Raw genomic sequence first — 27,451 nt, 5'->3', positions numbered from 1 at the left:
GGGGCAGTAGGAGAGCAACAACCCAGCAGCAGGACCGCTACCTCCTCCTTTGTGTAAGGAGAAACAGGAGGAGAAGTGCCAGAGCCCTGCAAAATGATCTCCGGACTGGCCCTCTTCCCCAGAGCTGAGTCCAATCAAGCACATCTGGGATATCATTCACCAATGTAAGGTTGCACCACAAACTGTCCAGGAGTTGACTTGTTTATCCAGGTCTGGGAGGAGATATATGTTTATATGTTTACTAACTTACAAAATTATTCTATACATTACAATAAAATTATGTTTTAGGTGGAAGGCAGGGTAAAAACCTTGTATTCCAAGTAATTCTGGAGCATTTCTATTGGTCCATTCATTCTGTAATTTTCACACAGTGTGAAGGACAGCTGCTGTGTTCAAATGATGTAGAGAGGAAAGATGAGACTGTACTGATCCTAAAGGAAATTGAAGTGTCACAGTACTGTACATAGTGCACAAGAGAAGACACAGAGCAGGGCCATAGAAGTGGGATACAGAAACAAACTATATGTGTGCTACAGCAGTGCTATGATAGCAGTGCGTAATAGAATCAAACTGAGGAGGGTCTATATACACACAGATATGTACACAGGAAACATAGTGGAGAAGCCTTAGTAGGCATTGCACAAGAAACATGAGTGATAAAAATTAAACATCTACAAACAGGAAGATACAATTTTTTCGGACAGCTAAAATGTCATTTATACACAGAATTACATCATTTTAACTGAAGACACAAGGTATACTACTGCCCTGTGACAGATAGATAACACTAGAAATACCAGCTTGTTTTTGTGGTGGTAAATGTATTGGGGACATGACATGGGAGGATCACTGTGCATTTGGACACTCACCTTCATCATCTCCTGACACAGGGTTGTGTCTCTCCTCATGTGAGGACCCGTGTAATCATTACATAACATTACAACAGTTGACTTATGTTTTAATCCAGGTCTGGGAGGAGATCCCTCAGGAGAACATCTGCTGCCTCTTCAGGAGCATGTCCAGGTGCTGTAGGAAGGTCATATGGCATCTGGAGGCCACACACACACACATTAATGAGCCTCATTTGAACTTGTCTTGAGGAATTCCCACTGAAGTTGTATCAGCCTTTGATTTGATTTTAATAAACTTATTCAAATATGACCAACATAGGATAATAACATTTACCACTTAATGCAGCTGGGCAACAACTAATGTGCACTAAAGGCTGATAATCAAACAGTTTCATAGCATTATTCATTTTTATTAGACTTTTTTAATGAGTTGATCAGGAAATATTGAATGCATTTATCACCAATATCAACTGTCATGTGACTGCAGCCACCATGTTTAATAAAATGTCACTTGGGGACTGAGCATGTCACCAGAGACTCTTGAACTGACTGCATATCTGAAATATAAAACAGAAAGCTTATCATTTAAAACACACACACATACAGGGAGCAGTTGTGGGTTCGGTGCTCAGCTGTGGATTGATGGATATCCATCTACATATGCGTATGCTGAAGGACACAGGACTCAAACTCAGACAAGGACACAAGTAACTTTGTGACACTCAGCTCTGAAGCCATAAGCAACACTGAAATAAAGCCCAGGATCCAGTGACAATGACAGTCTTTAAATAAACTGCTGGAAAGAAGGGGCCAGTGATTCTGTACCTTTAGTCCATAAGACATGACACTGTGTGTACGTATAAAAGAACATCAAAGTTCTAAAACTTATACTAAAACTTGTGGGCACTTGCTTCTATCTGCTGGACAACTCAAGCAGTTCAGCAGTAGTTCTGGCCAGAAAAATAAGAAAAGAACAAAGGACACTGGGGAAGAGCTGTCTCCTTAATGATAGAGAGCAAAAAAGACTAGTAGTTATGAGAGATCACAGACAGCTTTCTCTGGAGATCCAACACTGGAACACCCAAACAGAAGAAACATAGTCCTGGGTGATTCAGGGAACAGAGGACAGTGACAGGACTTGAGAAACCTCAAGAAGAGACTGAATGAGGGGGAGTGAGAAATCTTTCAGCCCTCTACCTTTTCCTGGCTCTGTCTGTAGCCCACAGGAGACTAAAGACCCAACAGGGAGAGGCCGGTCCTGCAGGGTTATATAACCCCAGCTCCAGGTGACGGTGTTTGCATTGATTGGCTCTAGTGCTGCGTTGCCTCCCCCTGGTGGTCCTGGGAGGAACAGCTATGTTTCTATAATAAAAATAAAAGTTTTACATGAACACACAGTTTAAAACACAGTTATGAATCTTTTTATATGCTTACTAACTTACAAAATGATTCTACACATTAAAATAAAATTATGTTTTAGGTGGAAGGCAGGGTAAAAACCTTGTATTCCAAGTAATTTTGGAGCATTTCTATTGGTCCATTCATTCTGTAATTTTCACACAGTGTGAAGGACAGCTGCTGTGTTCAAATCATATAGAGAGGTAAGATGAGACTGTACTGATCCTAAAGGAAATTGAAGTGTCACAGTACTGTACATAGTGCACAAGAGAAGACACAGAGCAGGGCCATAGAAGTGGGATACAGAAATAAACTATATGTGTGCTACAGCAGTGCTATGATAGCAGTGCGTAATAGAATCAAACTGAGGAGGGTCTATATACACACAGATATGTACACAGGAAACATAGTGGAGAAGCCTTAGTAGGCATTGCACAAGAAACATGAGTGATAAAAACTAAACATCTACAAACAGGAAGATACAATTTTTTTGGACAGCTAAAATAGGTAAAATGTCATTTATACACAGAATTACATCATTTTAACTGAAGACACAAGGTATACTACTGCCCTGTGACAGATAGATAACACTAGAAATACCAGCTTGTTTTTGTGGTGGTAAATGTATTGGGGACATGACATGGGAGGATCACTGTGCATTTGGACACTCACCTTCATCATCTCCTGACACAGGGTTGTGTCTCTCCTCATGTGAGGACACGTGTAATCATTACAGATCAAATCAAATCAAATTTATTTGTAAAGCGCTTTTCACAACTGATGTTGTCACAAAGCAGCTTCACAGAATTCCAGTAAGACAAAGATTTGACATGAAATGTAAAAAAAAATTACAGGACATTTAGACTCTGTTGAACTAGTTGGAGTTTACTTAAATTTCAATCAATCAATTACACGTTGTTTATATAGCGCTTTTCACAACAAAAAGTCGTCACAAAGCAGCTTTACAGAGATCCGGGTCCAAGCCTCCTATGAGCGAGCCAGGGGCAACAGTGGCAGAAAAAACTCCCTCAGCACACGAGGAAGAAACCTTGGAAGGAACCAAGCTCATACGGGGAACCCATCCTCCTCGGGTCCACACCGGAGACACAACAGAGAACAGAACAGAAGTAAAAATGAACTGATGACAGATGAATGGGTTATAGTAATGTGAATGTAATATATTAGTGATGTATGAGAAGGTGATCAGTGATTCTGTGCGAGTTAAAAGTAGGTTAATTTGAGATAAAACAGCATTCTACTGGTGCATCCTGACAGTAGTCAGTTACAGTAGTCAAGCCTTGAAATAATAAAGGCATGTACTAATGTTTCTGCGTACTGCAGGGGTAAGGCATTTCTAATCTTGGCGATGTAGTGAAGATGTGAAAAAGCTGTCCTAGTGTTACTGCCTATTTGTTGATCAAGAAGTTACGCAACATCTAGCCTTTCACATCTTTTACACAGTTCTCTATTTGTGTTTGTCATTGGGCTTGGCTGAAATATACAATTGCATGTCGTCTACATAACAGTGAAAGTTAATGTCATGGTTTCTTATAACTGTGCTTAGCAGTAAAATGTGTAATGTAAATAATAATGCTCCTAAAATAGAGCCTTGTGGAATTCCAAATCTTACTTTAGAATAATTTGAAGATAAATTGTTTACTTTTATGTATTGACCTGTTAAGTAAGAATTGAACCATAATAGGGCTGCCACTGTGATTCCAACCATGTTTTCTATCCTTTCTAGGAGAATATTGTGGTCTATTGTATTGAAGGCTGCGCTGAGGTTAAGAAGCACCAACAGGGATACGTGGCCTTGATCAGAGGCAAGAAGAAGATCATTTCTTATCTTGACTAGAGCTGTCTCAGTGCTATGATGTGGCCTGAATCCAGATTGGAATTTTTTATATATACAATTCTTATGTAGATATGAACTAAGTTGTTGGGCAATGGCTGTTTCTAAGATCTAGGATAGAAATGGCAGATTAGAAATAGGCCTGTAATTAGACAGTGCACTAGCATCAAGATTTGGTTTCTTGATCATAGGTTTAATAACTGCTAGTTTAAAAGCTTTGGGTACATGGCCCAGACTAAGGGATGAGTTTACTATAGTTAAAAGAGGACTGATAATAGCTATTAGTACTTCTTTGTGTAATTTTGTGAGAGCTGCATCAAGTGTGCAAGTTGTACAGTTTGCAGAGGTGGTAATCTTCTCTAGTTCCAACTATGGGAGTGGGTAAAAGGTTTCAAGTCTTTCTTTTACAGTTACATTATATTTTATATAATTTACATCGGGTGGCAGCCAGGTCGGATTTAATACTATGGCTTGAGTTTGTTGTCTAATATTCTCAATTTTATTATTAAAAAAAATTCATAAAAATTTTACTGGTGAGAGTTGCTGGAATTAGTTGTTCAAAACCTCCCTGATTTTTTGTAGTTCTGGAAAACACACTAAACAGTACTCTAGGAAATTAGGTAATAGTCAGATTGCTGAGGTTTGTGTACAATATTAAGTTAGTCTATGTTAAGATCTAGTGTCAAAACTAAGTGTAAAGTGTGACTGCAGTAGTGTGTAGGCACTGTTACTTTTTGAGTAATACCAATAGAGTCTAGGATTGAAGTAAAGGCCTTTTTTCATCTGCCTTCTCAAAATAGATATTGAAATCTCCTACAATTATAACTTTATGATTGCAGCTAGGTTTGTAGCAAAATCACTGAATTCTTTTAGAAATTCTGAGTAGAGCCCTAGAGGTCTGTAAACGTTACATAATAAAAATGTGTTCTTTTTTGTGACCGGATTTGTCATAATGACGGAAAGAACTCAAAAGAAATGAAGGTGTCACATTGTGTATGACAGAACAGAAGAAGAATTTTCTGGCACACAGCAGAGGCACATATCTAAGACAAACAGAAAGGATGTATTTTATTCCTAAAACCAAGTTTTCTAGAGTTTAAAGGAGAAAATCCTGTCGCTTGTGGGTTTCTCAGCATCTCGCCAGTGATTCACAAGACACCATAGCCCTCCGTTTGGAGTGTGACTCTGAAAGATCAGTCTGACGGGCCATGTGGCCTTGTGGCCATGTACCCTACACCCCCCTCTGTCCCAACAAGAACTGAGACCACCAGCCCTAGGCAGCACTGAGGGGGAGGAGTAAGTGTTTGGGGCAGAGGGGGGGAAATGGAACTGCACTAAAAGACGAGGTGGATTTTAAAGAGAGAAACGCTGGAGACTTAGCTCAGAGTACACGACTGGACAGTAAGAGGTGTGTGTGTGTGTGTGTGTGTGTGTGTGTGTGTGTGTGTGTCCATGAGACTTTATCTGAGGAAATTCCCAGCATGTCTTGTCTTTTTTGCTTTAATCCATTTCTTGACCATGGGCAGATTTAGGGAATTTTAACGTCTGGCCATCTGTTCAGGAATTCACTGAACACAACAGTGCCACAACACCACAATTATCATCCTCAATACACTGACCACAACACTGACACTGCAGTGACCACAACACTGACAGTACACTGATCACAACACTGAAACACTGACCACAACACTGACACTGCACTGACCACAGCACTGAAACACTGTTCAGTAATTCACTGAACACAACAGTGCCACACCACCACAATTATCATCCTCAATACACTGACCACAACACTGACACTGCAGTGACCACAACACTGAAACACTGACCACAACACTGACACTGCAGTGACCACAACAATAACACTACCCTGACCACTACACTGACACTACCCTGACCACAACATTGACACTACACTGACCATTACATTGACCACAACACTGACACTGCAATGACCACAACACTAAAACACTAACTACAATACTGACACTGCAGTGACCACAACACTGACACTGCAGTGACCACAACACTGACACTGCAGTGACCACAACACTAAAACACTAACTACAATACTGACACTGCAGTGACCACAACACTGACACTGCAGTGACCACAACACTGAAACACTGACCACAACACTGACACTGCAGTGACCACAACAATAACACTACCCTGACCACTACACTGACACTACCCTGACCACAACATTGACACTACACTGACCATTACATTGACCACAACACTGACACTGCAATGACCACAACACTAAAACACTAACTACAATACTGACACTGCAGTGACCACAACACTGACACTGCAGTGACCACAACACTAAAACACTAACTACAATACTGACACTGCAGTGACCACAACACTGACACTGCAGTGACCACAACACTGAAACACTGACCACAACACTGACACTGCAGTGACCACAACAATAACACTACCCTGACCACTACACTGACCGCTACACTGACACTACCCTGACCACAACATTGACACTACACTGACCAGGACACTGACCACTACATTGACCACGACACTGACATTACACTGACCACTACATTGACCACTACACTGACACTACTCTGACCACGACACTGAAACTACAATGACACTACACTGACCACAGCACTGACCACAGCACTGACCACAACACTAACACTGCAGTGACCACAACACTGAATTACTGACTACAACACTGACACTGAAGTGGCCACAACACCGACACTACACTGGCACTACATAGACCACAACACTGACACTGCTGTGACCACAACACTGACACTACACTGACCCCAACACTGACACTGCAGTGACCACAATACTGACACTGCACTGGCACTACATAGACCACAACCCTGGTACTACACTGACCACTACACTGACAATACACTTACCACAACATTTACCACTTCACTGACCACAACACTGACCACTACCCTGACACTACCCTGACCACTACACTGACCACAACACTGACATTACACTGACCACTACACTGACCACTACACTGACCACAAAGCTCTCCATGGCCTGGCTCCGAAATATATTTCGGATCTTGTTTGCCTTCGATCTACCTCACGTGCCCTACGTTCCTCTAACAAATTGCTTTTAGACACCCCTCGCTCTCGGTTGAAGTTCAAAGGAGATCGGGCTTTTGCTGCAGCCACTCCAAGACTTTGGAACAGTCTCCCACTCTTTATAAAGCAATCCCCTACAGTAGTAACTTTTAAGTCCAATTTAAAAACCTATTTATTTTCTCTGGCCTTTGAGTCCTTTTAAATTACTTTAGCCATTTGTCTTTGCCTTGGTTTATGTTGTCTTGCCATCAGTATTTTTCTCCACAACGTTTTATTGTTGGAGTCTTTTATTTTGTTTTATTTCTTTTACATGTATGTTTTAGAATTTTATCTGGTTTGTTTTGTTAGTTGATTTTTATTGTGCAGCAATTTGGCTGACATTCACTGTCTTTTTAAACGTGCTATATAAATAAACTTGACTTGACTTGACAAAACTGACACTGCAGTGACCACAGCACTGAAACACTGACTACAACACTGACACTGCAGTGACCACAACACTGAAACACTGACCACAACATTGAAACTGTGGTGACCTCAACACTGACACTGCAATGGCCACAACACTGAAACACTGACCAAAACACTGACACTGCAGTGACCACAACACTGAAACACTGACTACAACACTGACACTGCAGTGACCACAACACTGACACTACATAAACCACAACACTGACACTACACTGACACTGCTGTGACCACAACACTGACACTGCACTGGCACTACATAGACCACAATCCTGGCACTACACTGACCACAACACTGGCACTACACTGACCACAACACTGACACTACCCTGAACACAACACTGATCACTATGCTGACCACTACACTGACACAGAGCACAACTCTGACCACTACCCTGACTACTACACTAACACTACCCTGACCACTACAGTGACCATAACAGTTCCTCTTCATCTTCTGCTTATTTTAACCTTTACCTCATTCTCCTCCCTAATGTTCAACTGATCTTCATTTCTTCAGTCCTCAGCTGAGTAAAAGGGAGCAGAGGGTGACAGGCTGTACAAACAGAACAGATGCTAGCGGGTTAAAGGTGAACATTACTGAAGGTGGAAGTACAAATGTGGCAGAGAGACAGAAGATAGAGAATGAGAAGAGGGAGAAAGAAGAGATGGAGTGAGAAGTGGAGGAGAAAGATATAGAAGAGGGAGAGAGAAGAAGTAGGAGTATGGAAATCTGGAGTTGGAAGAGAAGGAGAGAAACAAATAGACAGAGAAGGGAATAAAAGAGAAAGAATAAAAAGAGGAGAGAGAGAGAGAGAGAGAGAGAGAGAAGCTGCAGGAGGCGGAGACTTGAGTAACTCTGTAGAGTTTAGTCAGTCACAGAGGAACAGAGTAAGAGTTCAGAGCTAAGATGAGTCCGGCGTGTTACAGTAAGTTCATGATTAGGTTTTGGACAGTGGTATGTGCTGGTCAGTGTGTGTGTGTGTTATTAAAGCTGTAAAGCTGATAACTGTTAGATTTCAGAGCTGAGACATGTCAGTAATTTCAGAATAAGTTTATTTTTATTTTTTTAGTTATTTCTGTTAGTTCTAGTTATTTTAGTTAGTTCTGATTTGGGATGGTGGTGGAAGCTAGTCAGTGTGTGTGTGTTCTAGAGTAAAATGTGTGTTTTGTGGTGATTCATGTGTGTTCTGGGGGTCTGTGTGTGTTTTGGTGGTCAGTGTGTTTTTTGGTGGTCTGTATGTCTTCTTGTGGTTCCTGTGTGGTCTGGTGGTCCATGTGTAAGAATGAATATTAGTTTTAATGGTTGAGGCTCCTCTTTATGTCCAGACGCCTCTGACCATTGAGGCGGAACAAACTCTAATCTAATGACCACACTGAGGACTTAAGTGTGGGGGTTGGTGGTATCCAATGTTAGTGTGTGTGTGTGCATGGGGGGAGGGGGGGTGTTTGTGTGTGTGTGTGTGTGTGTGTGCATGTGTGTATTTGTTTAAGCTAGGTATCTATATGGGAGATGACCTGAGGATTATTTCTCAGTGTGAGCTCCGTCTCTGATCCATGTCCAGAACTCCACCTTCTGCTCCATCTTCCTCATGTTCTCAGAGTCTCAGCTGTCTTCCTCTCTCCCTCCATGGAATGCCGGATCAGTGGAACAATGTTCTATGTTCTAAAGAGAACATTAGAAAGTGGACCTCAGAAGTCTGGAACATTAGGCTGAAGCATGTAGCACCACAGATCTTACAGAATGTAACATGATTCAGATGCTAATAACTCCAGTGGCGGTGCTGAGCGTAGGGGAGTGTGACAGTGCTGAGTGTAGGGCAGTGTGACGGTGCTGAGCGTAGGGAAGTGTGACGGTGCTGATTGTAGGACAGTGTGACCGTGCTGAGTGTAGGGCAGTGTGACCGTGCTGAGCTTAAGACAGTGTGACCATCATGAGTATAGTACAGTGTGATGGTGCTGAGTGTAGGGCATTCTGACGGTGCTGTGACAATGCTGACTGTAGGACAGTGTGATGATGTTGAGCGTAGGACAGTGTGCCGGTGCTGAGCTTAGGACAGTGTGACTGTGCTGACTGTAGGACAGTGTGACGGTGCTGAGCATAGGACAGTGTGAAGATGCTGAGCGTAGGGCAGTGTGACTGTGCTGAGCGTAGGACAGTGTGACTGTGCTGAGTGTAGGGCAGTGTGATGTGCTGACTGTAGGACAGTGTGACGGTGCTGAGCATAGGACAGTGTGACTGGGCTGAGCATAGGAGAGTTTGATAGTGCTGAGCATAGGACAGTGTGACAGTGCTGAACATAGGAGATTGTGACGGTGCTGAGCGTAGGACAGTGTGACGGTGCGACTGTGCTGAGTGTAGGAGAGTGTGACTGTGATGAGCGTAGGGCAGTGTGACTGTGCTGAGCATAGGACAGTGTGACTGTGCTGAGCGTAGGGCAGTGTGATGGTGCTGAGCATAGGACAGTGTGATGGTGCTGAGCATAGGACAGTGTGATGGGGCTGAGTGTAGGACAGTGTGATGGTGCTGAGCATAGGACAGTGTGACTGTGTTGAGTGCAGGGCAGTGTGACTGTGTTGAGTGCAGGGCAGTGTGATGGTGCTGAGTGTAGGGCAGTGTGATGTGCTGACTGTAGGACAGTGTGACGGTGCTGAGCATAGGACAGTGTGACTGGGCTGAGCATAGGAGAGTTTGATAGTGCTGAGCATAGGACAGTGTGACAGTGCTGAACATAGGAGATTGTGACGGTGCTGAGCGTAGGACAGTGTGACGGTGCGACTGTGCTGAGTGTAGGAGAGTGTGACTGTGATGAGCGTAGGGCAGTGTGACTGTGCTGAGCATAGGACAGTGTGACTGTGCTGAGCGTAGGGCAGTGTGATGGTGCTGAGCATAGGACAGTGTGATGGTGCTGAGCATAGGACAGTGTGATGGTGCTGAGCATAGGACAGTGTGATGGGGCTGAGTGTAGGACAGTGTGACTGTGTTGAGTGCAGGGCAGTGTGATGGTGCTGAGCGTAGGGCAGTGTGATGGTGCTGAGCGTAGGGCAGTGTGAGTGTGCTGAGCGTAGGACAGTGTGACGGTGCTGAGCGTAGGACAGTGTGACGGTGCTGAGCGTAGGGCAGTGTGACGGTGCTGAGCGTAGGGCAGTGTGACGGTGCTGAGCGTAGGGCAGTGTGACGGTGCTGAGCGTAGGGCAGTGTGACGGTGCTGAGCGTAGGGCAGTGTGACGGTGCTGAGCGTAGGGCAGTGTGACGGTGCTGAGCGTAGGGCAGTGTGACGGTGCTGAGCGTAGGGCAGTGTGACGGTGCTGAGCGTAGGGCAGTGTGACGGTGCTGAGCGTAGGGCAGTGTGACGGTGCTGAGCGTAGTACAGTGTGATGGTGCTGAGTGCAGGGCAGTGTGACAGTGCTGAGTGTAAGACAGTGTGAGAGTGCTGAGCGTAGGGCACTGTGATGGTGCTGAGTGTAGGACAGTGTGACAGTGCAGACTGTAGGGCAGTTTGACGGTGCTGAGCCTAGGACAGTGTGAGTGTGCTGAGTGTAGGGCAGTGTGACGGTGCTGAGCGTAGGGCAGTGTGACGGTGCTGAGCATAAGACAGTGTGACTGTGCTGAGCATAGGACAGTGTGACTGTGCTGAGTGCAGGGCAGTGTGATGGTGCTGACTGTTGGACAGTGTGACGGTGCTGAGCATAGGACAGTGTGACTGTGCTGAGCATAGGACAGTGTGACTGTGCTGAGCATAGGACAGTGTGATGGTGCTGAGCATAGGACAGTGTGATGGTGCTGAGCATAGGACAGTGTGACGGTGCTGAGTGTTGGACAGAGTGACTGTGCTGAGTGTAGGGCAGTGTGATGGTGCTGAGTGTAGGGCAGTGTGATGGTGCTGAGCGTAGGACAGCGTGACTGTGCTGAGTGTAGGGCAGTTTGATGGTGCTAACTGTAGGACAATGTGATGGTGCTGAGTGTAGGGCAGTGTGATGGTGCTGAGCGTAGGACAGCGTGACTGTGCTGAGCGTCGGAGAGTGTGACAGTGCTGAGCGTAGGGCAGTGTGACGTTGCTGATTGTAGGACAGTGTGACGGTGCTGAGTGTAGGGCAGTGTGACGGTGCTGAGCGTAGGGCAGTGTGACGGTGCTGAGTGTAGTACAGTGTGATGGTGCTGAGTGCAGGGCAGTGTGAGTGTTCTGAGTGTAGGACAGTGTGACAGTGCTGAGCGTAGGGCAGTGTGACGGTGCTGAGCGTAGGGCAGTGTGACGGTGCTGAGTGTAGGGCAGTGTGACGTTGCTGATTGTAGGACAGTGTGACAGTGCTGAGCATAGGACAGTGTGACTGTGCTGAGCATAGGACAGAGTGACTGTGCTGAGTGTAGGGCAGTGTGATGGTGCTAACTGTAGGACAGTGTGACGGTGCTGAGTGTAGGGCAGTGTGATGGTGCTGAGCGTAGGACAGCTTGACTGTGCTGAGTGTCGGAGAGTGTGACGGTGCTGAGTGTAGGGCAGTGTGACGGTGCTGAGCGTAGGGCAGTGTGACGGTGCTGAGCGTAGGACAGTGTGACGGTGCTGAGTGTAGGGCAGTGTGACGGTGCTGAGCGTAGGGCAGCGTGACTGTGCTGAGTGTAGGGCAGTGTGATGGTGCTGAGCGTAGGACAGCGTGACTGTGCTGAGTGTAGGAGAGTGTGACAGTGCTGAGCGTAGGGCAGTGTGACAGTGCTGAGTGTAGGGCAGTGTGACGGTGCTGAGTGTAGGGCAGTGTGACGGTGCTGAGTGTAGGGCAGTGTGATGGTGCTGAGCGTAGGACAGCTTGACTGTGCTGAGTGTCGGAGAGTGTGACTGTGCTGAGTGTAGGACAGTGTGACAGTGCTGAGCGTAGGGCAGTGTGACAGTGCTGAGTGTAGGGCAGTGTGACGGTGCTGAGTGTAGGGCAGTGTGACGGTGCTGAGCTTAAGACAGTGTGACGGAGCCGAGTGTAGTACAGTGTGATGGTGCTGAGTGTAGGCCAGTGTGAGTGTTCTGAGTGTAGGAAAGTGTGACGGTGCTGACTGTAGGAGAGTGTGACCGTGCTGAGTGTAGTACAGTGTGATGGTGCTGAGTGTAGGGCAGTGTGACTGTGCTGACTGTAGGACAGTGTGATGGTGCTGAGCGTAGGACAGTGTGACAGGGCTGAGCGTAGGACAGTTTGAAGGTACTGAGCGTAGGGCAGTATGACAGTGTGGTTGTGAGAATGTGGAAGTGGCGGTCACTAATTATATGTTGTAGTGGAGTAGTGGGTGAAGGGGTTAGATCAAACACTTGTTAGAAAAAAGGAACTGTAGAGGTGCCTTATTGTCACAACAATTACTGTTACAAACATTGTAAATTACCTTTTAAATGAGCTACAGTGGTTTTAAAGTCCAGTTGGCAGCATGTTGTTTCTCAGTGTCCTTGATGATCCAATCCCAACTTGTCCTTTGTTTTTCATATAGCGATACAGGCATGAACTCTAGGGGCGCTGTAATGGACCAGCTGTTTACAGTCAGCCTGCTGTCGCTCAGTGCTATAGCCTCATCCTTCCCAAAAGATCTGCAGCCTATCCACACAGTTGGGCCTAAAGGTCTGTAGAGCTTGGTTATTTCTCTGTAGTGTTAGATAAGTGTAGAGTTAGTGAAGAACGTGTAGCAAAATGTAACTGTGAATTATATTCATTCAGACGTATTAGTGAATGATGAGGTGAAGTAACATGTAAATAAGTGTTATATTAATAAGCATAGCACAAAAATATGGAAATTTATGTTTGGCAGATTATTTCTTTATTGTAACAATGCTTCATGGAATAAGTCTGACACCTGTTAGAGCCTGTTAATTTCCCTCTTAAATGGTGCCACATTTGTAAGGAACATGCATTTGTGGGAGGAGCAGTAGAGCTGAGTGTGTGGGTTGTGCCCGTAAAAAATTAACCAAATCCTCTCTGCCAAAGACAAACAGCTTATTCTGTGTGAGGGTGTGGGGCGGCATCTCCCTCACTGGAACAACGAGGCTTGTCATCATTGGAGGCTTCTCAATGCAGAGAGATAGAGATTAAATTCTGCACTATCCTCCAGATGACAACGCTTTCTGTGGGAGTGGAGAGGAGGGAACGGCTCCAGCTCCTGACCTCAAACCCATTAAACACTTGTGGGATCAGCTTGGGCGTGCTGTTAGTGCCAGAGTGACCAACACAACCATGGTGGCTGACTGGCAAAAAATGCTGGTTAAAGAAAGGGATGCTATGATTGAAGTGGAGGCTGTTGTGGCTGTGTATGGTTCTTCCACATGCTACTGAGGCTCCTGTTTGTTAAATGAATAAATTGTTAAATTGCCAATATGTCATTTCTTCAAACTTCGATCATCCAGTTGACCACACACCAAATGAATCAATGGCAGAATAAACTGTTTGTCATTGGCAGGGAAGATTTGGCAAATTGTTCATGGGCACAACACACACATTCAGCTCTACTGCCCATCCCACAAATGTATGTTCCACAAATGTGGCACCATTTAACTCCATGAAACCACCAGTCGATTCAGACTAGTAATTTTCACATTCTTTGCTTCATAACATTTTTATTTCTTAAGATATTTGCATGATTGAGGTGTCATATGAAACCTGGAACTGTGATCTTTCCATTGAAAAAAAATATTTACAATCTCTGGCAGATTCCTGGTTGTTTCCCAGTTTCCAGGGAGCAGTGTGGGACAATGATACACAGCGTTTGGGCCTGGATTTCCAACGCATGATTACAATCAACCACATGCTGTACATCGCCGCCAGGTCAGACAACACACCAGTCACCCCCGAGTCATTCCTCAAACTCACCAGTGTAGTTTTACTGTTATTTCTATAAAAACATTGATTATTTTAAATGCAGAATAAATGGTTATTGTCACACATCACGGATATGCCCAGAGTATATAAATAACAACATTAATATCATAGTCATCACACAAAGAACCACTCACCATATTAGGCTAATTATCTCATGTTAATCATCACAAACATTATTCATAATCACTTTATTATACCATAATATGCCAATAATGACAGGCAGACTATTATTACTTAATGCTAATTATCACTGCATTCCGTGCATGAACTCTGTATTATACTAATCATCAAAATATGTTAATGAGTTAATGATAGATAAGTGTTGTTTGGACCTAATCTTAACGTTAGCAGAGAGCACAGTGTTAATGTAGAACAAAGGAATGTACATACAGATAATGATTTTAAGGATCTCTCTCTCTGTGTGTGTGTGTGTGTGTGTGTGTGTGTGTGTGTATGTGTGTGTGTGAGAATAGGGATTATGTGTTTGCTGTGAATCTGTCAGCTTCATTTAATCAAATCATCCCTCACCAGGTAAAACTCACAATACACACACACACACACACACACACACACACACATTACATGTCTTCCTACCACAGACATGTGTTTGCTGTGTTCAGAAATTGATGTGGAAATCTGAAGATTTGCTGAAGTGCATAGTTAAAGGAAAAAACACAGTGAGTACAACAACTCTCTCTTTTTCTACCTCCTCCCTCTCTCTTTGGACTGTAACTCTACCCTGTGATCATGAAGATGTTTTCTCTCTGGTTAAAAGCATCAGTGAAATCTCATGAATATAAATGACTTCCTCACTCTGTTTTTTAAAGGATGAATGTTATAATTATATTAAAGTGCTAGTTCTTCGAAATGATGAAACTCTCTTTGCCTGTGGAACCAATGCCTTTAACCCAACCTGCCGCAATTACAGGGTAAGGATCTGTTAAATATCATTATTCACTCCTTTAAACTCCCATTTATAGAAAAGAGAAACATTGTGCAAACTGTAATAATAATAATTATTATTTATTTATTATTATTATTATAGTATTAAATGGACTAAGCCTATAGGTTGCATATTTATTTTTAATTTTCTGCTGTTAATTATCTTTGTAATTAAAAGCTGTTTATTTTTACTGTCCTATCTACTGAAAATATATTATATTTTTATTCTTGCTTGGTGTTTATTAAAAATAAAAAGGACATTTAACAAAAAAATTAACGTCCACTCACAGTGGTGTATCCCAAACTGGTCCAAGGCCCCCTTGTGCTAAGTCATGTGCAAAGACACACTTTCCATGATTATTCCACAGTTCTGCAAGTCAAATTCTGAGACAAGTCTGAGGCACAGGAAAGGCAACTACCACTTTCTTTTCATTTCCACCAGATTCTGTAAATGTGATGTGTGAGGCACCACACCGTGTGCAGTAATCTCCTCTATTAATCACTATAGACAGTCATGGTGGGTGGGATTAAAAACCTGTCACACAAATAGTAGACAGATAATAGTTTTTTCCTTCAAACACTGAGACATTTTTTTTGCATGAGATGCCTGTATACGAGGTGGGACAGGGCTTTGGCTTGTACTTACCAAGGATGTTTGTGTCAGGAGCGAGGGGCGGACTGGAGTGGACGCACACGCTAAAGCACAGATAAACTTTAATAATGAAAAATAACAAGGCAAAGATACTTTAACAGAAGGACAAGAAACAGGGATCCAAGCAGGCTAAACGGGACATGGGGAGCTAAACAGGGCAAACGGGACAGACAGACTAAAGAACAAAACGACAGAAGAAATACAACGACAACGTGGAAGACAATAACGTAGAAACTTGCAGAGACAGACACACAGACAGACAGACTGATAACACGACTGACTTGACATAGTACAAAGAACAAATGACCAACAAACAGGAAGTGCAGGAAGGGGACTTAAATACAAGACACTAACGAGACGCACCTGAGACAGATAACAAGGGGGCAGGGTAACAAATGACACAGACGAGGAGGCGGAACAAAGGTGGGACTAGAACATAAACAAACATAGCCATGTGCTAAAAGAGCACATGGCCGGGGAAAACAGACATGATGAGGACGTGACAGATGCACCCCCCCCCCCCCCAAACGCGCAACTCCCGGGGCGCGTACACCTAAAACCCCCAGGAGCTGGCACAGGAGAGGGCACGGAAAACAAGACAGACTAAGACAAGACAAGGAACCATGGGAGATAGGACTCAGGACAGGACAGGAAAAGACACAGGAACTGGGGACACGACAGGACCGGATAAATGAGACAGGACATGGGACATGACAGGAGACTGACAAAGGGGGGCAACAAGAGACTGAACAAGAGACTGGAACGGACTGGACAGGATGGGAGTGGACACATGGAACTTAACTGGAGACTGGGGGTGTATATTAGACAGAAACTGTGACAAGAAAGGAGACTGAACAGGTTTGGGGACAGAAGACTGGACATGAGCAGGTGACAGGACAGGGGACTGGAATGGAGACAAGACAGGTGACTGAACACTGGACGGATATGGGGACTGGACATGAGGCAGGACAGGTGACAGGACTGGGTGCTGGGAATGGACAGGAGACTGGTCTTGAGACAGGACAGAGGATTGAAAAGGGGGCTGGACTGGAGATGGGACTTGAGACAAGACAGAGGATTGAAACAGGGATTGGACTGGACTAACAGGGGACTGGACATGAGACAGGACAGAGGGTTGAAATGGGGCCTGGACAGGACTAACAGGGGACTGGACAGGGCTTGGCAGGGGAGCAGGGACCAAGATGTTTACAGGAACAGACACAAACACAGTGACAGGGACTGGGACAGACACAAAGGCAGACACAGATACTGGGACGAGGACAGAGACAGGGACCAAGACAGGGACAGACAAGGGAACCAAAATAACTGGGGGGTGCCCAGGACTGGCAAATGTCTGTGGGGCAGTCTGAGGAACCAGCCTGGTTTGGGAAGGACTTCGGGGCCATCCCTCAGACACAACCAGGAGCGGCTGGGGCCACAGTCACGGGTGCCGAAACGGCCGAAGCCATAGACACGGGAGCAGAGGCGGCCGGGGCCACAGTCACTGGGACAGGAGCGGCTGAGGGAGCCGCCGTCACTGGGACAGGTGCGGCTGAGGGAGCCGCCTTCACTGGGACAGGTGCGGCTGAGGGAGCCGCCTGAGGGAGCCGCCTTCACGGGGACAGGAGCGGCTGAGGGAGCCGCCTTCACGGGGACAGAAGCGGCGGGCGCTGCGCTCACGGAGACAGGAGGCCCTGCAGCGACGTCCACGGAGGCAGGGGGCCCTGCGACGACATCCACGGAGGCAGGGGGCCCTGCGACGACATCCACGGAGGCAGGGGGCCCTGCGACGACGTCCACGGAGGCAGGGGGCCCTGCGACGACGTCCACGGAGGCAGGGGGCCCTGCGACGACGTCCACGGAGGCAGGGGGCCCTGCGACGACGTCCACGGAGGCAGGGGGCCCTGCGACGACGTCCACGGAGGCAGGGGCCCGTGCCGCTTGCCGGGCACGTGCTGGAGCTGCTAAGGGTTTAGGGGGTCTGATGGGCGCACTCTTGAGGGATATCTTTATCCATGGATCCCCCAGAGGTGCGCCCCTGTTAGCCTCACTTCCCATGTCCTGAAGTTGGAGGCTAACAAACAGGAAGTGCAGGAAGGGGACTTAAATACAAAACACAGACGAGACACACCTGAGACAGATAACAAGGGGGCAGGGTAACAAATGACACAGACAAGGAGGCGGAACAAATGCAGGACTAGAACATAAACAAACATAGCCATGTGCTAAAAGAGCACATGGCCGGGGAAAACAGAAATGACGAGACGAGGGCGTGACAGTTTGTCTAAACACGGTCCAGTGTGTTTGTTTCTCATTGAATAGTACACATGTTGGTGAAATGTACTGACTTCAGATTTGTATCACTGAAATCTGAAGAGATGGTAAACAGTCTGTCAGTGTGTGTGTTCTGCAGTTTATTAATTGCTACTTACAGTACACCTTTTTGGCTTCAGGTGGAACACATACTTTGAAAATTAGCACTGTTGTTAATTCCAGTGGAATGTAGAAGGGCTGAAACTTTACAGTCACCAATTTGTGAAAAGTAATGAGCCATTACTAGAGACAAACACAAAGTTCTTATACCACGCCTTTTTATTGGAAACACAAAAATTACTCTCAGCTCCCAACATTATTCAGAGATTATGAAATTACATTCTCTCCTTTTATGCTTTGTAATTGTTTTTCCTTTCTGTCTCTTCCTTCTATCTTCACTGTTCTCTCTTTTTCCTGTCTGGCTCTCTGAGTTTGCTTGTTTTTATCTGACTATCATTTTGCCCCTCTGTTTTAGCTGTCATCTCTGAAGCAGGTGGGGGCGGAGCTTGTTGGACAGGCTAGGTGTCCATTTGAGTCTCATCAGACAAATGTGGGAATATTTGCAGGTAGGACTCAGAGTTCTTATTAACTTATTGTAATACATTAGCACTGTTATATTAATATCAGGTCAGTGTACATATATAAATGTGTGTGTGTGTGTGTGTGCATATAGGTGGTCACTTCTACTCTGCTACAGTGTCAGACTTTCAGGCCAGTGATGCAGTGATATACAGGAGTCTAGGAGGAGAGGGCAGTCTGGTGTTGCGCTCCATTAAATATGACTCCAAATGGCTTAGAGGTATAAACACACACTTACGTTCATACAGACATAAATACACTGTCACATCCTGGCCCAGTCCTGTCTGTTTTCCCCACAACCTACTTAGGGTTAGGCCCTGTTTGTTGTTGTCCCTGTCTCCGCCCTTGTAGTTTGTGTGCTCCTATGTCTGGTGTTGTGTCTGTGTAGATATGTGTTTCACAGTCTCTCTGTTCACACGTGTCTACCCCGGTTCATGGCTCTTCCCTGGCTGTCCTTGTTAAGCTCTGTTTAGTTAGCTTTGTCTTTACTACCCATGTTTATTTTGATTCTGTCTGTGTTGGACACCAGAATTGGAGTGGTACAGTGGACAGACAGGAAAGTTACAGTGGACAGATCAGGAGAGTTACAGCGGACAGACAGGAGTGTTACATAGGACAGACCGGGAGTGTTACAGTGGACAGACAGGGAGTGTTACCGTGGACAGACCGGGAGTGTTACCGTGGACAGACCGGGAGTGTTACAGTGGACAGACTGGGAGTGTTACAGTGGACAGTAATGGAGGATTAGTTAGTAGTGAAAGCAGCCGTGGTGGTCTTCCTCTCATCAGGTCTTTAGGACATTTTCTGAATCCTAGTTAAACCTTCACTTCTTCTCTCTGTTCTTTAGAGCCTCGCTTTATTCATGCCATGGAATACGGCAGCCATGTTTACTTCTTCTTCAGTGAGATTGCTGTGGAGTACACTGTAGCTGGAAAGGTAAAACTTGTTGATGTATTTTTGTGTGTGTGACAGAGAGAGAGAGTGTGAGAGTGTATGTGTGTAAATTTCAGTTCTAGAGACTGTTAGATGTAAATGTCAGCCTTGAAAAGCACTTGTAAAAAAACACAGATAGCTGCAAACACTGGAACCTCCAGAGCTTGGAAAGTAGAGGTAGAAGATGGGTTTGTTTCCTTGCTGTGAGGAAAGAGTGGGAAGTCTTAAAACTGAAGCAAACCTTCACAGACCTGAAGTGTGCAAGACTCACGCTTTGAAGATAACGGTAGACTCAGAGGTATTCCCCCTGTTCCAGTGGGATATGATAGTCTTTCTGAAACTGAGAACTGTGCAAATAAATCTGCATGTGTGTGTGTGTGTGTGTTTAGGTCTTGTACTCACGTGTTGCTCGCGTGTGTAAGAACGACAATGGTGGTTCTGCGCGAGTGTTGGAACGTCACTGGACATCGTTTCTAAAAGCTCGGCTGAACTGCTCAGTTCCGGGAGATTCTTTTTTCTACTTTGATGTGTTACAGTCGGTCAGCAGCATCATCCAGATTCATCAGCGCCCTGCAGTGGTGGGAGTGTTTACTACACAGACCAACAGGTAGGAATTTCTCTCTCTCTCTCTCTCTCTCTCTCTCTCTCTCTCTCACACACACACACACACTCCTGTTTAACTCCTGTGTGTGTGTGTGTGTGTGTGTGTGTGTGTGTTTAGTATCCCGGGCTCAGCAGTGTGTGGGTTCTACATGGATGAAATTGAGCAGGCTTTTTTGGGCAGATTTAAAGAACAGAAAGGGACAGATTCTGCCTGGAGTGCCGTTCCTAAGGACCAGGTCCCAACCCCACGGTATCACCTACACACACACACACATACACACACACAGAATCTGCCATTCAGGAACATGTCTAAACAATAGTAAATATACTGGTGTACTGGTGACTGAGGAGTGTCTCTGATGTGTGTGTGTGTGTTTGATCCTTAGCCCAGGCTCGTGTTCTGGAGACAGTTCTGCGTCCGGGTTCCTGTCCTCTGTCCTCTTTCCTGATTCCATGCTGTCTTTCATCAAAGCTCATCCACTTATGGATGAGTGTGTGTCCTCCATCAACAACCAGCCATTACTCACACTTACCACTGGCAGGTAACACACAAATTCACACAACAACAATAATAATAATAATATTAATAATAATAATGTGAAGTTATGCTAATAACATAATTTTGGGAGTAGGACCATGCCCGAACTCCTCCTCTCAGCCCTATATATACCCTGCAAATTCCGCGTCAGACAAACTTGCCTAATTTAGTTCAGGAGACGGATCTCGACTCGACTGCTTCACGACGTCAGCTCGCACCTCCGCACTGGGTAATTTCTGTTGGTCTCCATATTCGGAGCCGTGTTTGGCCTTTATCAAGCCCACTGAGCCTCCTGTTTTAAACTAGCTCCTGCCTCCACCCCATCTCCACCCTTTTCTCATATTCATTTATCCAACAGTGGGGGGGTCCGGCTTCATACACATTCATAAGCCGCCCTGAACTCTTCCCCAAAAGACTTCTGAGTTCGCCTCCCCGTTTCAGCCTCTACGGGTGTGGTCCGTACTAGCAAAATGGCATTTTTAAAGCACTTTTCAGTAACAAAAAAATTTACAATTAGATGAACACAACTGTGTGTGGGTGTGGGTGGGGAGACAATCAGCAGATTTCTGGACCATCTGGAGTTTTTGGAGCAGTGAGGAGCTAATGCCAAGCAGAGGAGAGTTACAATAGTCAAGAAGGCTGGAGATGAATGCATGAATGAGGCGTTCAGCAGCAGACTGGGAACGAGAAGGACGGATTTTAGCAATGTTGCAAAGGTGGAAGAATGAGGTTTTTATGATGGAACTAACATGGGAATGAAATGAGAGTGCAGAGTCAAGGGTGACACCAAGATTTTGGACCACAGGGGAGGGGGACAGGGTGACATCATCCATTGAGAGTGTGAGGAAGCCAGTTTTATTGAGGGTAGTCAAGTCAAGTTTATTTATATAGCACATTTAAAAGACAGTGAATGTCAGCCAAAGTGCTGCACAATAAAAATCAACTAACAAACAAACCAGATAAAATTATAAAAGATACATATAAAAGAAATAAAACAAGTAAAAGAATCTAACAATAAAACATTGTGGAGAAAATCCTGATGGCAAGACAACATAAATCAAGGCAGAAACAAATGGCTAAAATAATTTAAAAGGACCCAAAGGCCAGAGAAAATGAATAGGTTTTCAAATTGGACGTAAAAGTTACTATTGTACGGGATTGCTTTATAAAGAGTGGGAGACTGTTCCAAAGTCTTGGATTGGCTACAGCAAATACCAGATCTCCTTTGAACTTCAACCGAGAGCGAGGGGTGTCTAAAAACAATTTGTCAGAGGAACGTAGGGCACCTGGGGTAGATCCAAAGCAAAGAAGATCTGAAATATATTTCGGAGCCAGGCCATGGAGAGCTTTAAAGACAAACAGTAAGATTTTAAATTCAACTCTGTATTTCACTGGTAGCCAGTGCAATGATGCCAACACAGGGGTAATTCTCTCCCTTGTCTTAGAACTGTTCAAAAGCCTTGCAGCTGCATTTTGGACCAGTTGCAATCGTGAAAGGCTCGAACCCAGGTACAGAGAATTACAATAATCGATACGGGAAGAGATAAAAGCATGAATAACTGTTTCCAGTTATTCTCCAGTATTCTCTTAAGTTTTGCTATATGACAGAGTTGAAAGAAACTACCCCTCACAACAGTGCTTATTTGCTTTTCAAATGTAAGATCAGTGTCAAAGATGAAACCAAGTTTTTTTACTTGGCTGTGTACATTAGATTAGATTAGGTTGGACTCAAGTTCGAATTTCCGAAAATTATCACATCTGTCTTGTCTTGGTTCAGTTTGAGAAAGTTCTTAGACATCCAGCACTCCACATCCCTCAAACAATCAAACATGAGTTTTAGTGAACAATTCTCTCCTGATTTCAGCAGAAGATAAAACTGTGTGTCATCTGCACAACAAAGATATGAAACATTATATTTTTGAAAGATTGACCCCAGAGGGAGCATGTACAGGGAAAAGAGGGTGGGTCCCAAGATAGAGCCCTGAGGTACACCACAAGTAAGAGATGCAGGAGAGGAAGAGGAAGACTGTCCTATATTAACAGAAAAAGTTTGATTTTCTAAGTAGGAGGCAAACCACTTCAAAGCAAGATCCTGGATGCCAACATCACACAACAAGCGATCTAACAGGATGGTGTGGTCAACTGTGTCAAAGGCTGCACTTAGGTCCAGGAGAATTAAAACAACACACTTTCCTGAATCAACAGCTAAGAGTATGTCATTTAATACTTTAAGAAGAGCAGACTTGGTACTGTGGTGTGCTCTAAAAACCTGACTGAAATGTGTCTAAGATATTATGTTTGTCTAAAAAAGAAGAAAGTTGATGAAAGACAACCTTCTCCAAGACATTGACAAGAAAGGTAGCTTAGAGATTGGTCTAAAGTTATTGAGGACTGATGGATCTAGGCCAGACTTTTTTTTAAAAGAGGCTGAACAACTGCATGTTTAAAATAAGGAGGCACAACAACATTAACGAGACTGCTGTTTATTATGGACAATATACTTGGACCAACTGAAGACAGCACATCCCTAAGAAGTGGTGTGGGGAAGGCATCCAGGGAGCAAGTGGTTGGTCTCATATGCAGAATTATATCAGTGAGATCCAGCAATGACATGGGCTCAAACTGACTTAGGAATGCAGAACATATAGGTAGAACAGAGGAGCCAGGTGCCGGAGAAAAGTTAAGTGTCCGTAAACTGTTGGTTTTGGAAATGATAAACCTCATACATTTATCATAGATCAGAGTTTGCATCAAGAATGGGTGAAGCCGGAAGGTGCAGTATTGTTTTAATTGTATTAAAGAGAACTTCAGGATGGTGTAAATGCTTGACAATGATATCGGCAAAGTATTTAGCTCTGGCTGCTTTTACCGCATGCTGATAAGTATTCAGACATTCATTAAGAAGTTGATAGAAGATTTGGAGTCTATCTTTCTTTCATTTCCATTCTGCTTTCCTACATTGCTGTCTGAGTGCACGAGTAACACTGTTGAACCATGGCTGAGACTTTACTTTAAATTTTCTATTTTTAATTGGAGCAATTTGATCGATAATACCAATGCAAGTAGAATTAAACAGATCAGTCAGCTCATCAGTATTAGTGCCAAATGGGGATTTTCCATAATACAAGCTGAAGGAGAGGTTACATAGGCAGCAGAAAACTGACTGGCTGTATGGGGTGTGATGGAGCGTGTACAATGATATACAGGTAGAGTACTTGTAGGAGAAGAGCATGGAATTAGAAGATCAAACAGGACAGATCTATGATCAGACCAACATATATCTATAATTTCTAAATTGCTTACTGAAAAACCAAAGGACAAAACAAGATCCAGAGTATGGCCTTGCACATGTGTAGGACCAATAATGGACTGAGTCAGGTTAAAAGAATCGATAAGTTGTGAAAATTCTTGAATGAAGTTCTTGTTAGGTTTAGGATGTCTGTACACTAGAACACAGAGTATAGGACACGACAATTTCACTTTACACGGCTGCATTTCAAAACTTGAATACTCTCCTGCAGTCAGAAAGCGGCATTTAAAATGGTTTCTGAAAATTGTTGCAAGCCCCCCTGCCTGACCGGTAGATCTGGGGGTATTAAAAAAGGTACAGGCACTAGGAGAAAGCTCAACAAGGGGGCTTGAATCATCTATAGTTAGCCAAGTTTCCACCACAAATAGAAAATCCAGGCAGTGGGAGACGAAGAAGTCATTTAGTAGAAAAGTCTTGTTAACCAGCGATCTAGCGTTAATCAATGCTATTTTAAGTAGTGCCGGTTCTGAAACTGATTGTGTAACATTGTTCAGGGTTGAGTGTGAATACACCAGATGACAGTGGTTACCAAAATTGACACTATTCCTTTGACACCATGGTCTCATTTGATGGCGGTGAGACGCTGAATATATAGATGGAATAAGCTCTTCATTGGTAGTGCATTCAGAGATACAGAGAGCGCGGCAAGATCCCCGGTGAACGTAACGAGGGCGTCGGGCTATTCCCATAGCAATACAATGCGCATAGGTCTGAGGGGGCAGGGGAGCCTTGGTCCTCAGACGCAAAAGCTCAGATGTCGTATAATGCAGCATTTCACAGTGCAGGATAGCAGGTTTAAATAAGCTGTAAAACAAACCAAGCAGGACACCGATCACCAGATGCATATCCACAAACACATCATGGATTCCCCGTGAGTAGGCTCAGCCAAATCAACCAAACCACATTAGCCAGCAAACCACTAAACCATCTCAAAACCTATATCCAGGAAATGTAGTTAGAACTACATTCCTGACAGCATGAAGCAACTTAAGGTGAACGCTAATTTGCAAACACCCGAAGTATCACGCAGGTGTAGATTGGAGCAGGGCAGTGAGGGCTCATGTTAGGCTGGTAGATAAAAACCCATGCAGGTGAGTCAAAAATGTCCAGGGAAATTCCAAGTGATAGTCTGATACAGAAAGACTGTCCAGACTGTAGTCGACTCAGTTGTGGAAAAATAAGGTCAAGCCACCAAATTTCAGGAACAAACAAAGAGACAAACGAAACACCGGAGAGCAGCAGCACACAGACACGGAAGCATTCACTCAGACTGGAAGTCCTGAACGTCCGGGTAGATTTGGAGCCAATGAGGATTAGGTCAGTTTTAGGTTAGAGGTAAATCTGTGTGTCATCAGCATAACAGTGAAAATCAAGATTGAAATTGATAATATGGGGAAGTATATAGACAATAAATTCTAGTGGGCCAAGGAAAGAGCTTGTGGGACCCCTTGTGAAATGGATGAAATGTTTGAACTATGTCCAGAAAGTGTGACAAATTGTTTTCGATCCGTTAGGTTTTCGCCCAGTCAAGGGCGGAACCAGTGACACCCAGCTCACGCAGTCTTGAAAGGAGGATGGCATGATTTACAGTGTTACAGAAGGCCAAACTTAACTCAAGGAGGACCAGAATACTGCTCCCGTGTCTGCAGCCACAAGCAGGTCATTGATTACTGTAGCCCTCTGGGGTCAAAGAATGCGCCAGCGTGTCAATGACCATTCGCAATGTTTCTATTAATATCTTAGCGATAGCACAGCGCAGAAATACAGTTCAAACACTCTGTGAATGTGCAGAAACTGCTCTTTCGATCGCATGTTATCGCGAGACTGTACGTGATACTGTACATCCTGAGTTACAAGCCTATGAATAAGCTTGAGACATGCCTCCTCTGCCTCTCGCTGCGTCTAACTGGTGGATTCACTTGTTTTTAAGACTCTGATAAAACTATTTCAATCATCAAAACAATTCATCCACATGAGTAAAGGGATGTTTTCATAAGAAATATAAAGATTTTCTAAATTCAGATTTAAGTTTTTCAGAGTTAGAGACAGATTACCTCTTCATAAAATGCTCTAGGTCACATGTGCATCTCTTACTGTTTGTTCTGAACATTTTGATATAAAACATGTGGGCAATATAATTTTAATACAAGTACTTTAAAGGGAATTTTTCAGAAAATTGAGAAAATGTCCTTAGACACCAAAGTTAACCAAGGCTGTTTTGGTACTATGGTGAGGGCAAAAACCAGACTGAAAAGAGTCGAGTAGGATATTGGATCCTAGGTTTGTGGTCAGCTGGGTGGCTACAACACGCTTGAGGATTTTAGAAAAGAATGGAAGATTTGAAATTGGACTGTAATTATTTAGGTTTGCTAGAGCAGGTTTTAAAGGATAGGTGTAACTGCAGCTAATTTGTAAACTGAGGGGACATGGCCAGAAAAAAGTGACTGGTTAATAATAGAGGTCAGATGAGGGACCAAACCAGACATGCAATCTTTTGTTAGTGAAGTAGGGAGGGGATCAAGAGAGCAACTGATGAGAGAAGGAGTAACAGGATTGAAATCAGAAAACAAGGGCATGGATATAGAACAAACTGAGGGCTGTGGAGACAGTAAGGAAGGAAAGGTGGATTTAGATGAGATGATCATAAGAGAGTTATTAATATCCATCCATCCATCTAGAAAAGAAGTGTAAGAAGGAGTTCCAGAGTTCAGAGGAGGGTGCCATATTGCTGCCAGGGGCTTTAAAAGGTTTAGGGATTGTTGAGAAGAGATTACAGGGGTAATTAGACCTGAGAGATGCCTAGACTTGGCAGTGTGTAAGGAATCTCTGTATTTGTGCATGTGTTGCATATAAGCATCAGCATGCACCGTTCATTTTTTATTTTTTTTGTACAGCCTTTCAAGCCGACATCTGGTTTGTTTCATAGTGCACAGCTAAGTGGTGAACCAGGGAGCAGAAGTGGTGAAAGAGACCAATTTGGTTTTCACAGGAGCAGATGCATTGAGGGATGTGGAAAGAGCAGAGTTCAGCATTGTGGCGTGTACCTCAGGAGAGGATGGAGCAGTGAGAACAGAAAAGCT

At 44.3% G+C, this 27,451-nt stretch overlaps 1 protein-coding gene across 1 annotated transcript in view; it reads left to right on the top strand.

Moving 5' to 3' along the window:
* The first annotated feature begins 8,546 nt into the window (after positions 1–8,546).
* Positions 8,547–27,451, top strand: part of LOC136694443 (semaphorin-6C-like) — a 31,166-nt gene continuing 12,261 nt past the window's right edge. The window contains exons 1-12 of the mRNA XM_066668002.1: positions 8,547–8,590; positions 13,123–13,250; positions 14,333–14,447; positions 14,975–15,032; positions 15,122–15,178; positions 15,329–15,430; positions 18,884–18,974; positions 19,082–19,207; positions 19,835–19,923; positions 20,310–20,527; positions 20,642–20,773; positions 20,910–21,065. Coding sequence (XP_066524099.1) covers positions 13,133–13,250; positions 14,333–14,447; positions 14,975–15,032; positions 15,122–15,178; positions 15,329–15,430; positions 18,884–18,974; positions 19,082–19,207; positions 19,835–19,923; positions 20,310–20,527; positions 20,642–20,773; positions 20,910–21,065 — 1,262 coding nt within the window. The 5' untranslated portion in view covers positions 8,547–8,590; positions 13,123–13,132. The remainder of the gene's footprint in view (positions 8,591–13,122; positions 13,251–14,332; positions 14,448–14,974; positions 15,033–15,121; positions 15,179–15,328; positions 15,431–18,883; positions 18,975–19,081; positions 19,208–19,834; positions 19,924–20,309; positions 20,528–20,641; positions 20,774–20,909; positions 21,066–27,451) is intronic.

This window comes from Hoplias malabaricus, chromosome 4 (genome assembly GCF_029633855.1).
Source record: "Hoplias malabaricus isolate fHopMal1 chromosome 4, fHopMal1.hap1, whole genome shotgun sequence".
Classification (NCBI taxonomy): Eukaryota; Metazoa; Chordata; class Actinopteri; order Characiformes; family Erythrinidae; genus Hoplias; species Hoplias malabaricus.
The sequence above is the reverse complement of the archived record's forward strand: the minus strand, read 5'-3'. Positions and strand labels throughout refer to the sequence as shown.